General features: G+C 30.0%; 1 protein-coding gene across 4 annotated transcripts in view; it reads right to left on the bottom strand.

Annotated features, from left to right (window-relative positions):
* Eip63F-1 (Ecdysone-induced protein 63F 1) overlaps positions 1-16,894 on the bottom strand; it is a 93,696-nt gene that overhangs the window by 46,768 nt on the left and 30,034 nt on the right. For 3 of the 4 annotated variants that reach the window (XM_088183426.1, XM_088183425.1, XM_088183424.1), the window contains exon 2: positions 7,929-7,961. In XM_088183426.1, the coding sequence (XP_088039552.1) occupies positions 7,929-7,961 (33 nt within the window). Of the gene's footprint in view, positions 1-7,928; positions 7,962-13,116; positions 13,229-16,894 lie in introns of those variants that run through there. The other variant, XM_088183427.1, reaches the window with a different exon arrangement.

Below are 16,894 nucleotides of genomic sequence, written 5' to 3' on the forward strand. Positions count from 1 at the left end.
GCAATATTCGAACTGCCTCAAACCTTTTTTATTTTTTAACAATGCTTCATAATTTTAACTAATGTATTAACCATTAAGATTTAATTAACGATAGACTTGCTTTAAGTTTTGATGTATCTAAATTAATATTCTTAAGAATATTGGAAGGCTTGGAACGCTCTAGTATAAGCAATCTAAATAAACTTCATCACATTAACTTGTTGCGGAAAAATTTAGTTCATGAAAAATAAAGTAGACTGGCTTAAAGCTTATATTCACCGAACAGGTACTTGGACTCATTTTATAGAATTACTTTATCACCGATCTAACCAATTTAAGTCATACTAGATCGCAAACATTGCCTTTTACATCATATGATACTTTTTATTTTTAGTAACAATTCAACTCAAAAATATTTTTTTCTGTTCTAGAATTATTAATTATTAAAATATTGAGATACGCTGCGCAAGATTTTCCTCAGACAATTTATGAAAATTAACACATTTCCTATTTTTTTTTTAATGTCTGTGATTTATTTTTTAATGTAGGTGACACATTAAACTTTTTTGCTAGCTTCTGTATCATTAATCTAGGACCTGTTTTAATGGCAGTCCTAATATCTTCACTAACAACTCCTAAGAACTACCCGCCGCGCAGATTTCCCGGAACGAAATTTTTAGAACCACATTTGACACTTTCTTAAATTTGATGGTATCCCTATATTACAGATGTTTTTAATTGCTATTGTCGCATTCTTGAGACTCATAAAGCACATTACCAAAATACCCTGGTACCAAAAGACTACTTTTAATAACTACGGAAAAAATATTGAAATTATTGTTAATTTATAAAAAGTTACAAATTTTTGCAAGTGTAAGAAAAAATTGCAAAAAATAATGGGACAACTTGATATATGTATAAAAATAGATTTTCCTTATTACAGTTAAATATCTATATTTACTTTTATAATTATAAATTAATATGTCAGAAACTGTGCGAGTTTCAATCACCTGTTCAATTAATTAAGAAGTCATTCTAACGATAATTTTCAGAAAATGAAAATCAATTCAAAGTAAGGCGTAACAATGGAAGAGAGATCTTGAAACTAAACAAATGCATTTTTAATCGTTAATATTTTACGGACCACTTTTAAGAACCCATACGTACCGAAAAAAATATCCTTTTGTATGGAAAGAATGTGTGATAGATAATGCGTTCCATCTTCTTTCTCTTTTAAAGCGTAAACATATTTCATAGGTGTGTACAAGAAGCGATAAAATTAGCCCACCAACATTCTTAACTGTGATTTACCAGAGCTGTCTCGAACCAGCAATATAAAAAATGTTACATTTGGTTATGAGGCAGAGAGAGGCAGACATGAAGGCGTAACCAGAAACGCCCCAAGATCGTCTAGCATCATCAGAAAAACACATAAAATAAGTAGTTTGTATTTTTACTTTTATTTGTATACTTGATTATGACAGGGCCGCCGAGAGGCGACCCGGGCCCTTGGAAAACAATGATTCCGGGCCTCATAAACAAAAATGGCATTTTAAATATTTTTAAAATAAATCTAAACTTTTTCCTTGCTTCGTATAGTTTTTTTTTTATTTATAGATGCCATCGTAAGCCGCCTTGAAATCAATGAATATAAGATATGAGTATATTTGATCAACTGTAAAGCGATCCTTTGCAATTCCACATTGATAGTTTCCTACAATACGGAGCAATCTTTCGTAGAACACGTATGTATTATATATATTATACATACATGCAATTGACAGTTGTCAGTTTTGTTTATCACAGATATTCATAGGCATGAGAGAAGGAAGCGATAAGCAAAATCTTTTTCTCACTGATCAACAGTTGTCATGTTAAATAAAAGAGATATATGTACATAAATAAAATCAACATATTGTAAATCAGTGCAATAAATTCAATATAAAATATCTTGAGTATCACATTAAGTGCTTTCTCACCCAAGGGGACATTGTCAAAACGCCAACGCTTCGTGAAGGTTGACAATAACTGCCCGGCCCGATGTAACTTTCGGCTGTCACCTAATGGCAAGTTGTTAAACATCCGCGTGATAAATTTGCGAGTTTACATTTTGGCACATTTATCCATCCGATACCCTCTGGCGCATATATGATATTCACAGGAATTCCTCAAATTCACTTGGACATGTTTCAAATCGACGTGCGGAATCCGCGTTGGTTTGCAATTTATAAAGTGACAAAGAGAACCAAGCGACACGTTAACAACGTGGAGCGAAATATATGTGTATATATCATACTATGTATAAAAATGAATTGCAAACAAAAAAAAAATCCTGCAGAGTCGCTAATGCGCCATTTGTAGCCGAGAGACGAGAAGAAAATGCATTATGGTTAAAGATAAAGAAGCTCTCAAAAATAAATCTCGATTATGGCCTGGATTTACCAAGTCGTAAACACAATTTTTTCATGTGTACCATTGTTGAAGCAAAGCAATGATAATAACGCGTGAAACAACTTGATAAAAATTTCCGAAAAACCTCATTTATTTTGATAAAAAGACAAGTCTTAAATTTAGCACAGCTTTAGTTCATTGTAAAAATCGAAAATGTATACCATTTTTACAATATCCTTTATCATCATTATCTTGCGGCCTGACACAAAGAGAACTTTCATTAGTCACTGAACTTTTTTACATAATCCATTAATTTATAACTACAATTTTTTGACACAGTAATACAAAAAGAGCTCAACATCGAAGTAGACAAAATACACAATGTGCAAAAGGTAAGCAAACAAATTTAAGCACTAGAGAGAAAATGTTGAAGATATTATTCGCAGAGGTCTGAAACTGTTACACTAAAAAAACATGGATTTGATTCACTAATTGGTGAATCAAGGTTTGAAATCAGGGCATTAAAACCGCTTTTTTATAATGATATTTATTATGGAAATAATTGTAACTACCAATGAAACATGGAAAAGTCATGGCTTCTGTATATTATGTATATTATGTAAGTAAATTTATTATGCATTATCTTATTAGGATTAAACCAAATCAGTACATTGCTACTTCTTCTTACAATACACACTGTATTTCAAATATATAATTATATATTTTATATACAGCCTTAAAATATTATTTTATAAGCACCTAATATCTATATTATTCATCTATAAGTACAACGCAATATATTATAGGAAATGACTTGCCCGCAATTATTTTTGGCATTGATTCATATTAATCAATCGTGTATTACACACGTGTTCATTCATAAAACCTTTCGAAACTATTTGACAACCAATAAAATTTTACTTTAAAGAAATATTTTTGATTTATAGCTCATTAGGCAGAATATGGCTCAGAGCCAGCGATAGTGTGTGTCTGCTTTGAGTCACCTTTTATTATCCTCTCATCTTTTTCTAATGACTCGGAATTCTGCATATTTTAAAATAAACGCATATTCCATATTTTTGATACATGCAAAAATTAAAGTCATTGCATACTTGAAAATACACTAAATTAATTTTAGACAAGGTCTACTAATTTAACTACTATAAACAATATATAGTATGTTTACCTTTCAAACGCACTACCGTTTAATTAATTAGATGCGAATCGTTGTACGTCAGTTAGGACCAAAATGCGGTTAGTGTTGAGCTTTTGGAGTGACGTTTAATTAAAATATGACTGCACTACTACATTATTATGACAAGAAGAAAATAAACTTTACTTGCTACAAGATTATCTAATTAAATTTAGATTGAGCTTTGTGTTATGATATAATAATTTAATAAAATTCCAAAAGAAATTGTGTATATAATAAAGCACACGAATACGTTTCAACTGATTTTATTAGTAACGATGTTTTTAATAAAATAGGCTAAGAACATTAAATCGCATAAACAATCTATACATAAAGCATTATTATTATATGAAAATTACGACCATTTTTATAAAAAAAAAACAAATAATAATTATATTGTTGATAAAATTCGTAGCGGATAGTCTTACCGCTCCTGATCGTTGGAGCGAGGTTGCTCGTTCGCGCTATTAATGTTGCCCAGTAAAAAACATATAGAATGTAAATTTATATATTTAATGCATCTCTACTGAATAGACGATTATGGCATCTCAATCTAAATATTATATAATACTATATAAAGTCACTGTACATGTATATGCGAATTTATATAGATATCTTTTTTTTCTTCCGTCAAGGGGTGCTAATGACTTAGAAATATCTTAATTTGCTTTTAATGGGTTATATCCAAGGTACTTGTTATGTACATCAAATTAATTTTTCACTTAAAACATATTTGCTCTTTGCCTTGAAAGAATAATATTTTTCAACAAATTTTAGTGATATGAATAAAATTCCTATTGTATACTATATGTTTTATCAAAAAGTTATGTTAAAAATAAAAATCGTGTATATAAAATATAAATATTGCTATTAACAATTTTTTAATAAAAAAATTGTTATATTTATATATATATTTATTACAAAGCGGTTCTTCAGAAAGAGTAGACAAATATTACAAATATTAATCATTGTAGTATTTGTCATTTTTTTAAATAACCGCTTTCTTAAGAATTCAACTGAGCAATACAAATAGAAATATTTATTCGTTTAAAGTTTGAAAATATTGCAAAAAACACTTTTGTGTTTTTGTATCACTTAAAATCATCGCGTTCTAACCAATTTCAAAAAGATCCTTTAAATGAGTAAAAAAAAATGATTCTATGCATGTGTAAAAAAACGGTGTTTTAGTGGGCTGAATAAAAGAAACTATGTATATACTTCCTAGTGAAATCAACTTTAAAACGGAATTTATTATGAATGACTGTGAGCCATCAACCGTTCCCAAGTTGATAGCAGATAGTGAAACTGTAAATTCAAGCAAAAGCTTAATAGCTATAATATTTTCAAAATATAATCAGCATATAGAAGTAAAGATTCCAGTTTCAATATAAAAGTCGAAAGATCTTTAACTTCCGTTAAGAACGCGTACTATCGCTTCCAACTTTGAATACACCAGAATTCAGCCTTGAACTCGCATTTAGTTGAGCTTACGCCAAATCGACACTGCACTTTAAAAGCTTAGAAATCGATCATCACATATGTTTCTGCTAAGCCTTGGATCGCCATTATATTAATTCCCTTTTCAATTTGAAAACTTTATGACATAGTGCTACAGCACGAATATAGTATTTCAACAGTAAGCTTCAAAATAAACTTTGTTGTTAATATTAGGGTCCTACAGTGCAACTGAGTGAGTTAAAACAGAAGGAATTAAAAATAATACATATATATTCATATCATAATGCGATATGAATGTACTTATGTTTTGAGCAGAATATTAAAGGGTGAATATTTAAATGTATAATAGCGTTTTTTATAAAAAAAAGTATTTAGCTTTATTTATTTGTTAAATAACATTCTATTTGTAAAATACCTGCTAATATTTTATGTCTATTTTTTAGGATATTTAATAACTTGGCGAGAAAAATTAAGGTATTGGTCTTAAAGTTATAATATAATACGAGGTGTGTGTATGAATTTTTATAGCAGCAACTGCTGACGCTAAATCTATTTGAAGTAATAAGTCCGATAGCCTGATTCGTTGAGATAGTCGGTGACAAGTTTTAACAAGTTGTGACTTGTCAGCCGGCTTTCTTAGGTCGCGTTTACCGGGTCTGTCGCGCATCATGGATTTCGACCAATGCATTAATATTAAGTTTAGTGTCAAAAAAGCTCATGAAATATTAAAATCAGTTTATGGCGATAATGTAGTGACTCTGAAGACTGTTTGCAAGTAATATGAGTGATTTAAAAGCAGAAATGAGTCGGTTGAAGACGAGCAACGGTCAGAAGGAACCTCAAAAACAGACGAAAATGTGCAAAAGAAATCGTTCGTTCAAACAGGTGATTGACTATTCGAGAACTCACCAAAAAAATAAAAATATCGTACGAGTCCATGCAAAGTATTTTAACCAATAATTTGCAAATAAGACGAGTGAGTGAGAAATTTGTTCCCAGACTTTTGACAAATCGTATGTCAGTTTGCACGGAATTGAATGATCGTCTTGATGCAGATCCGAACTTCATGGCCATATTATAACTGGAGATAAAAGTTGGGTATATGACCATGCTCCTGAGACAAAATAAAGGGTTCCCAATAAAAACGAGTGCCTCTCCTCGCACTAAGAAGGCACATCAGTCAAAGTCGAACGTTATGGTCGTTGTTACGCCGGTAAGACGCATTGTCTATTGCATTTTTTATGTACAAAAGAGTTGTTTTTATGGTACTTAATGAGAAATCAAGGAGGAAGAGTGAAATCTCACATTAGCACCATTGTTGCAATTGTGGTATTTTTTTTTGTTATTAGATCTTTTGTCAAAACGCGTGGCTATTCCTTTTCATTAGTTTGAATGCACTAAGCTCTAACTGCGCAGCTGAGTGGATCTCCCACAAGCGCATATAGAAAATATTCTATAAATATTTAAAAATATACAAATAAATATATGTCACAAATCCTCAGACATCTGTTATGCCTGCACTACACTTTCTGGAAGTTGTCCGAACTGAAGTTGGCCGAAACCTACGACTTCGAGTAAGCGACCACACTGCCGCAAATTTTATATGCCGTCCGGACGGCGGCTTCTGTCGCGTACATCTGGCATATTTGCGCGTGATCGAAAAATGTGCCAAATAATCGCAATTTCTAAATTGTCATATTATTAAACTTACGCTAATTATACAAGTTTGTGTGGGCACTCACCAATACAATATCAGTGAAAACTTTTCGGTCGTAAATATTCAATTTACGCAAACTCTTTGTCGGCTTTTGCAATATGCCATAAGGCATAAAAATGATACTTCAGAATATGAACACCACATTTGTGACTATCCTAGAATTTGTCGCCATCGACTCTAAATAAGAATTCCTTATGGTGTGACATATATAGAAACTGATCTAGGAAAATACATAAAGATATTCGAAACGATTTTTTTAACAAAATCAAGTACCACTAATTATTATTTAATTTTTCTGTTAGAAGAATATACTATCAAAAATATAATTAATCCATTTTGCTGCCCTAAAATAGCCAAAGATGTCAGTAAGACTCTGTTGAAGTCCCCGATAAGCATGTGGTATTATAACTTGACCACGTGACCACGATGCTGCGCTCGACATGCGTGTTAACCAAAGGACGCATACGCGCATACTGAAATTGAAGCGAGTTACTCGTTCTATCTCAGTTTGCAAAACACAATATTATTATCTTTCTCACTCTCGTCACTTAACACGCGAGAGAGCGAAAGGGGAAGTATCTCACCGCTTGCGCTCGAAAGAGAAGCTCCGACTTCGGTCCATTTGCCGACAATGTTCGGAAGCGCTCGAAGCTTGCCAAGTCAACTGAATTACCCCCACATTACTTTCCGTTCTCGGTAACCTCGGACAACTTCCGAAGAGATTTTAGAGCGGGCAGAACCGAACTCGACCGAAGTAACCCACTATATTCTCCGTCCTTGGCCAACCTTGGCCAACTTCCAGAGTGTGTAGTGCAGGCATTAGAATTTAGTGTTGTTACAATACGTACTCATGATGCGGTTATACAAATTTGATTATGGACCATTCCAAAATAATTATATATTACTATTCATATGCAAAATAAAACTTCTAGTCAATTTAAAAGGTAATGAAACAATATTTGACATTTAAAGCAAGAAAGTAAATTTAAAAATTTGAAGAGAATAATAAAAAGAGATCTACCTGAATTTTATATGCTTTTACTAAAATTGAAATTGTTTCAGTATTATATTTCAAGAAAATCCATTTTATACCGCAATTCGAAGCTATATGCATTATAAATAATCTATCAACGTCTCGTAAGAAATGTACTACGATTAATCTAACTAGAGTAATAAATGGTTAGTACTGACCTTCCGCCTACTCCTCGATGTTGTGGCCATCCCCTGAAATCATCACAAGATTAAATATTGTTTTCTTTTATATGTACAATGTATGTAGATGTCTCTATAAAATAGCATGTAACATATGGGCGTTTTGGTGTGCGTGGGGGAGTTTCCCGAAACGTCGGAAGTTTCAAAACGAAACTGCGCTATCTTGGCATGGGCTGTCTCAAGGGATCGATTTCGTTATTGTGTCAAATTGAGTGGTTCAATGGAATACTTAAAAAAATCTAGAACTTCGACCTTCGCTCTACCCGATGTATGGATTTTTTTGAAGATATTCTACATTTTTCAATGGTGTTGAAAAAAATAATGCATATATAAAATTGAATAGTGTCACAATGAATATTCATATGTGTATGTACAATATTTATCACGACTTGTCATGTTTTTTAAACAGTTTATTTCACATCTAATCACGCACCAACACCTGATAGTACCTGTTCGCAAATTTGCATACGTAACAACATTACGAATTCGAGTCAACTCGAGACGTTGTTAATTTACTTTGCCGTAAATACCGAATAAGTTCTTTAGTTCAGTGTTGTCATATTACGCCTAAACAATTCGCACGAGTTTCACACGTCTAATTCGCATTACGCAGTACGCGACTCGCATTATAAATCGATTTATAAACACTCGAGAGCTTGACGAAGTTGAGAAATTATAAACGAAATTACTCACTCGATCGTTGTCTTTATAAATCGAGACTGTCTTTGCATGAAAAGAGACATGTTAGTGACTTAATATATAATTTCCATGTTAATAATCTAAGCTCTAAGAAGTAAAAGATGGTGGGCGTAAATAATCGACGATTATTGGCGCGTTGGAAGCAATAATAACTTCGTTGTATTCATATTAGTAATTTATATGTAAATATTGTTACATTATACATAAACAAAAATTATTATAGAGGACAAACACACACTGTAACAGCAAGAGAAGTAATTGTATTTAAAAAATAAAATAAGGGGTTGTGTTGCCATCAATCACGTCGCGGCGTTTTAATTTCTCACGTGTCGGAAAAGCTCGGCCATGAGCTGCTACAATGTCGGAAGTTTTTCCGGAAACTGGCAACACTGTGTAGCGCTTTTTATGAGCGTCCAAATGAGATTATACGCTGGGTGCAGTTGACAAAAACGTCGGCTTGGACGTTTCTGGAAAGTTTTCAATGTTGCTTAGCCAAAGCTGAAATTTAACATTGAAGGTCAGAATAATATGTAAAAAATACGGATTTAATTTTAGAAAATTTTAATGAGATATAAATAGATAATATAATATGCTTTACACCTTCACACTTTTACGTGATGACTAATTTCACATTAATTTAGATTGAAATATTCAATTCGTCATTTCGTCAAAAGTGCTTAAGTTAATAATCACTGAACTAAAGAATCTTATAATCTTATTCCAACTAGTCCTTAACTGAAATCGATCATTTTAAAAAACACAATCAGTTTACGCGTTTCGTTTATATTTTATCTCACAAGATCATAGATAAATCTGATTTTGCTACTATTAAAAAATAAAACATTTTACACAGATATGCGTTGGCAACAATCAATAATTAAAAAGATCGGAACATAAACTGCTTCTTTATTACAAAAAACTGGCTTATAAGAAGATAAGTATTGAAGCAGTAGTTACAATAAAAAAAAAAAATTTTTTTTGAAGAAAAATAAAAAAGATTTTATCAATAGATGATCTTATCTGGCAGATATTTTAATCATATAAATGGGATAAATGAGTTGTTATTGTGGTAGAAGAGAGTAAAGGCCAACATTAAAGTGAAACACAAAATCAAAATGGAGTTGAAATTCAATATTCTCTGAATTTTTAAAAGAGACATTTTCTAACACTGAACATCACAGAACTTATTTATATGTAATATATATAATATGAAAGCTAGACCATATATTAGCAATTATTTTTTACTGATATAAACTGTATCGATGATGCTGAATTCCTTTTTCTTAAAACTAAAAAACCTACTACAATTGAAGTTTAATTTAAGAACTCCCAAAGAATTTTGGTGTTTTCTGAGAGCTGCCTATTTTAAAGCAAGCTATGAAATTATCAAATCTTTTTTGCAAAAACGTATTAATATGAAACAGGATTTTCAACACTGTAATAATAAAAACAAATTAATTAGATGTCCAACAAGACTTTCATAATAAAGACAACAACAGCAAACTTCACAAATATCACTCCCAAATTTTATTTTAAGCAAGTATCAAAGTGGTTCATAGAACAAAAGAAGTAAAGAAAATTTTCGATACCACCCTTAATCGTTGCGTCAAAATTATTTTTAAATATGTGTTAAAAGCGTCATAAAACAATGTTTAATATCATCGGCATTACAAACAAACCAAAGAGCGTTTCTTAGCAGCGTTCATTACCACTCTCTATTAGTATTTCTGAAGATACCGAACTAAATAATGATAAATTCCTTTATTCTAAGACTGAAAAACTTACAACAATTAAAGTTTACCTTAAGAACTCTTAAGAATTTTGGTGTTACCTAATTTTGATTTTGTTAAGCGAGCAATGAAATTAATAAATCTTTTTTGCAAAAACGTATTAATGTAAATCAGGGTTTTTAACACTGTGACAATAAAAAATAATTAATTAAATGTCCAAAGAGACCTTCATAATAAAGAGAACAACACTAGGCTTCACAAATACATATGACTTCCAAATTTTAATAAAAAATCTGTTTATTATAATCAACTATCAAAGGGGTTCATAGAACAAAAAAGTAAAGAAAATTTTCGGTACCACTCTTAATCGTTGCGTCAAAATTAGTTTGACATAAGTGTTAAAAGCGTCACAAAACAACGTTTAATAGGAATCATCGGCATGACAAACAAACCAAAGAGCGTTTCCGAGCGGCGATAATTATTTCTGAGCACTGAAACCGAAGATGCCGAACTAAATTATCATAAATTCCTTTATATTAAGACTAAAAAACTTACTACAATTGGATTTTACCTTAAGACCTCTTAAAGAAATTTGGTGTTCCCTGATTTTGATTTTGTGAAGGGAACAATGAAATTTGTTTTGTAAAAACGTATTAATGTGAATAAAGGTTTTTAGCACTGTAACATTAAAAACAAATCAATTAGATCTTTTTTAAACTTTATAGCAGCTTGATTTTCACAATAATTTTAAGAAAAGATCCGTTTGTTTTAATTTACTAGCAAAGGGGTTCATAGAACAAAAAACGTAAAAAAAATCAATCGTTGCGTCAAAATTAGTTTGAAAAATGTGTTAAAAGCGTCACAAAACAACGTTCATTACCATTATCTATTAGTATTTCCGAACAAGTGACCTGAAACCGTTGGACACACAAAAACAACAAATATCCTAACGAAATAGTTACAGAATTTTAAAATAGCTTATTTCGTGAAAGAGCGATGTAGCTAAATTAACACACCACAAAGTCTAATAAGATGTATGATAAAAACAAAGAGTCTTATTTCTCCCTGTGTCACCAGTATTGTTCATAGAATCAAGGATCGGAAGGGACGTTAAACTTCCACACATTTATCATGGATTATATATGAAAACACTTTCGACGTGACCTTTAGTCAAAACTTTCATATAGAACTATTACTTCACTTTCATCTTAAAATAGCAAGAATTTGACTGAACTCGCACAAAGTACAGCTATGCCAAATTAACTTAAACAAACCTGAGAAAAACAGAAAAACTATCACTCTGAACTTCTGTTCTATCTCCAAAGGTTCAAGTTAATTTTCGGTACGACTTGAATTTTATAAATACATAGTAAACAGAAATATTTCACAACTTGTGTGACATATTTTAATTTTTTGTTAATAAAAGTAGAAATAAGAATTAACGCATGCACCACATAAATTCCACACAATATGCTATATGATATGTAATAATTATTGTAGATCATCTAGAATAGTTTAATTTTACTTCTGCCTATATATTTTACGTAACTATCACTACTGCATTTTATGTTCCTCCAAGAATACTGAATTTAAAAAACTCAATCTGTAAAAATCGTTTCTTGAAACTGTTTTCCAACGTAAGATTGAGCCACTTTTAAACTGCTTTTCGAGAACATAACGCGATTAAAGGTTTCTTTATTTATTGCTTATTGGAGGGCATACATTGAAGCAAGCAAATACCGGACCGGGACACTATTCGCCAGGCGTCCGTCCTAGTCCGGCCTCCCCCATTTAAGATTATATCAAAAATATCCAGACACTGAACTTTTGACTTTATTTTGTCGGACACCGTTCATTACTTTATTTTGTTAGGCACAGTATCCTCAATCGAGACCATAGGAAAGTGTAGCTCTCAGAGCTGCAAATTTTTCGAAGTAAATATACAGAATTAAACAGAAATTGTTAAACCAAACTAGAGTATATAAACGAATGTTTCAATGTTAGTGAAATATAATTATACATACTAAATTTAACACAGCTACTATTAAAATATAAATAAAATAATTTCGTTACGTATATAAATATTTTATTAAATTATGAATTAAGTTAAAAAAAATAATATTTACATTATATTTTTTATTTATTGTTTATAGTATGGATTATTCTGATTATTAAATACAATGACTGAAAGTAAAGTATCAAATTTTATTTTTAATTATTGTCAATGTAACGTAGAGCAAAAGTATTATATAATATAATACATAAAATTCGCTATATAGTAATTTGAGTAAGATAAATTATTATATTCTTGCTCATTATCTATGAAAAATATAAAAAGGGCTTATTACGTGAGATATATAATTTTTCACGTTATTTTTCAGGAAAAAAAAATATTAAATAGCATCAAACTTTATATATGTATATTTACAAGCATTAAAAATAGTTTAAAGAAACTTTTCACTCTGATCGTAAAAAGGAGCTACTAACATGTACATAAAACCTAAACTTAATTAACTCACGCCGTTACAATTTAACTGCCGGAGTTAAACTCGATTAATTCATCAAGTGGTTATGACCGACTTTGATGTGAGCACCACTGGGCGAATTCACTAATTTCGGACAATCGAGTCAACATTTCTGGTTTAATACGACAAATTAGTTACGGATTTTGCTTCGTAATTAATTGTATTGCTATTTAATATCTTTGGAGTAGTTATATATTTATAAATAATACACACCAGGTATCACAGAATCACTAAGAGCTAAACTTTTATACAAGACTTGAGACTCTTGCAAGAACAGAAATGCGACTGATTCTCGTATGTCAACTTGGGGATAAGCCAGCCGTAGGATAGATTTTGTAGAAAACGTAGATTATATTTAAATCGTTATTTATTTTAAATCATAGCAGTAAATGTGTCGTGTTGTCAGATTTTCGCAGAATGATTCTTGTCATTTATTTTTATTTTTTTATTAAAAAAGTCAATTCCTGAAACCATTGTTGCATCATGAATCAATCAAGCGCAAAGAATTCGCACTTTACTAGAAATATATTATTTTTAAACTGTTTATATTTACGTGGCAAAGTTCCAAGTGGCATTTTTCTAGAGCAAAATGATTTTCATGTGTCATTTTATTATATACATCGGCAATTATCGCTTCATATAATATATTAATAATATTGTAACAACGAAAAACTTAAAACAATATTTTTACTACAAGATTATTTTATTATCATACTGATTTAAATGAAATTTAACTTTTAATATTTCTTAAAGACCGTACAAAATATTGATAAGATTAATAAATAAATTATTAAAAAAATCATAAATAGTTTACAACTTTTTATATAGCTTCCACAAAAAAAAACAACGATTTTTAACGCTGTTTATTTACTCGGCAATAAACGACCAATTTTATATTTTATCATAGTTGGTCAATTTTCCAAAACCCGCGTTTTCGTTAAATGAAAAACACACAATACACCGTTGCCTATCGGCGGGCGATCTTCAAATAAAGTCCAGGTCAAATTTGTCTACGACCGTCGCCATTGTCGTAAAAATCAATAAGTTTTAATAAAAAGTTATGTACACATACATATAATATATATATAGAATAATATAAAATAATGTAATGCAATAACATGGAACAAAGGTCGCATCACAACCGCAAAACCGCACCATGATTGTTAATATTGAACCGAAACAATACACAATATTAATACTGTACGTACATGTATTGTATTAAATTTTGAGGTATTAGATAATAATGTTGGTGATTAGATTGCGATACGCAATATCAATATTATAATAATTCAGCGTTTTAAGTGAAAATCCGATTAAATTATATCGATTCCTATCAGTGTTACAAGATTCATTGATTACTCATTTTGATGTTTACTACAACAATATATTTATCTATTGTTTATATCTTTATTATAAAAACAAGGTTAAATAACCTTTCTAGTTTTATTTAAAAATAAAAAAAACAGCAATATCATATTTGCTTGTATTATATTTCAATGTCAGTCAGTCAAGTCTGAATAAATACTAATTTATAATTTGCATCAAAACACTTTATTAAATAAACACGTTAAAAAAGAGTTAAAATTAAACAATTTAAAGTAACATAAATATGCATATACACAAAATGTATAAAATATATGTATTTATTTATTAAAATTAGCTGAGGTCTAATTTAATAATGTTATATAACACAAAATATGTATTATGTCTTTATAAAACATGAACTTGAAGATCTATTTTTTATTAAAAACTACTCATTGTGAATCTTGGCCAATTAAAATATTATAAATTAAGCGAATAAAATATATCATTCATTGCATAATGACAGGCGTTAGCCCAATGTGTTACAGCGGGGTAAACACAATCAATAACTACTAAGTAAGCAGTGAGTAACCAGACTAAAATCAATGTTTGTGAATTATTAATTATAAATTATTATAATCGATAGACCTAGTTCGATTTTATTTTAATTATTCCTCATATTGGTCCGTGAGATTAGGAAAATTTAAGAAAACCCAATATTGGATGATCGATCGAAATTATAAATATAAAAAAATCACAAATTTTAATCTCCCAGATATGATCAAAATAATAAAAAAAACACTAGAGTTCATATGGATTCGAACCCAGGTCTTTCAGGTATAAGTCACCAACTTATACATCAATTGCTATATACGCAATTTTTATCTTGTCGTATAAAATCAAATGCAACATTGTGTGATTGATTATTTTCTAAATGAATATTTTTTTATATTCATACCAATTATTTTCGATAAATTTTATATAATTTAATAAACACTTTTAAAATATAGCTAAAAGTTTTATTTTTATATCTTATAGCTAAAAATAAATACAGGATAAAAATATATAGTTTAATTTTTTTAATCATGTTTTTGCAACCATCTATGCTTTCATTGGTAAGAAATATATATTTTATAGCTAATAAAAATCTGAAATAAATTTTATTTCATTGAGGCTATTTTTACATGTGCCACATCTTATCAAAAATAAATTAAAATATCGTGCTGATTACTTTATTATACCATCTTGTTATTCTACAATTATTTTTATAAACTTTAAAATGATATTTTAAAAAGATTTTTGTGAATTAACTTTTATACATATCTACGAATCAGGACATAATGAAATTTTAATTTAAAAATATATTAAAGAGAGATGAAAATGACAACTCTTAAACATAAAATCAAGAATTAAGCTCGGTCCTGTGGAGGTACGTGATTTGAACTTTCAAGTCGAAAATGTCGATTTATGGCTTTAACAGGTAGATCGTGAGTTCTGATTAGACGGAGTAAAAATACTTGTACCCATCGAAAGTTTTCCATCACTGTCAGTACGGATTTATTTATATTTAATGAAGAAAGCAAAGAAAATTATTACGTCATAATATCTATCGATTTAATTTTTATAGTGTTCTCTATTCTCAGCTATAAAAGATTCATGATCGTCATATATAAATGTAATCTTTGTCATTTACACGTTGAAAGCAGGAACTGACACACTCTTGCCAAACTATTTTAGATCATTTTGAATCACGAATTCCATTTAAATTATTTTTTAATATTTTCCTAGCAACTTTTCCTGTGTGACAAATTGAAAAACGCTATATTATATATTTAATAAAAATCACTTTTGTATCTATCTATAATAGTATCACTTCACTCACCATATAATTATTTTTTTTATTTATATCCACATTATCGATTGCTAAGCGTCAATTTAGCACATACAGATAACGTATTCTGTTTACGCAAGATAAAAGTTGTATGTGCAATAAATTTATCATTTGTGATATATGGATGAAAGCGAGCAATTAGAGCTTAACGCGCTAGAGCTTAAACCCGAAAAGTTGATAGAGGTCAAGGTTCAAGTTTTACGAATGCTACACATAAAACTGGCTCTGCAGACCCATAAACATTGCGCAAACGTTGGATGGCATAAATTCGAACAGTTCGTGTACTTTGACATATATTGATTTGGGTGGGTAGTTATTTGGCGGATTCGGCTTAAGAGATGCATTCGCCAAATGTGAACTTTGAAATTGCTATATTAAATTTTAGAATAGTTTTGGGAATTGATCTACATTGCAAATAATATTAATTGTTTCCTGAAACATAACTATACAAGTTTAATTTTCAAGCTCAGTAGCGATGTATTTATATTAGGTATTCCCAAAATTAATGTTGTTTCATTAATGAAACAAGAAAATCACTTTATATGTTCATTTTCATTTTAATGATTAAAATTATATATTTTCCTTTCAAATATATAACTTTATCCCACTTCTGAATTATTTTTTTCAATTCCATTAACATTGGTTTTTATTTAAAATATTCCGACAGCCCTCTTTCCAGCGTCTAGAAAACGTATCATCAAGGAGCAAGGTCTTGAATATAAGATGGATGATATAAAACTTTCTTTTAGAAAAGTTTCATATTTTATCGAGAGGCAAATTGAGAAAAGACGACTCAGC

Source organism: Plectrocnemia conspersa, unplaced genomic scaffold, assembly GCF_051122295.1.
Source record: "Plectrocnemia conspersa isolate PC_06_02 unplaced genomic scaffold, ASM5112229v1 ptg000003l, whole genome shotgun sequence".
Lineage (NCBI taxonomy): Eukaryota > Metazoa > Arthropoda > Insecta > Trichoptera > Polycentropodidae > Plectrocnemia > Plectrocnemia conspersa.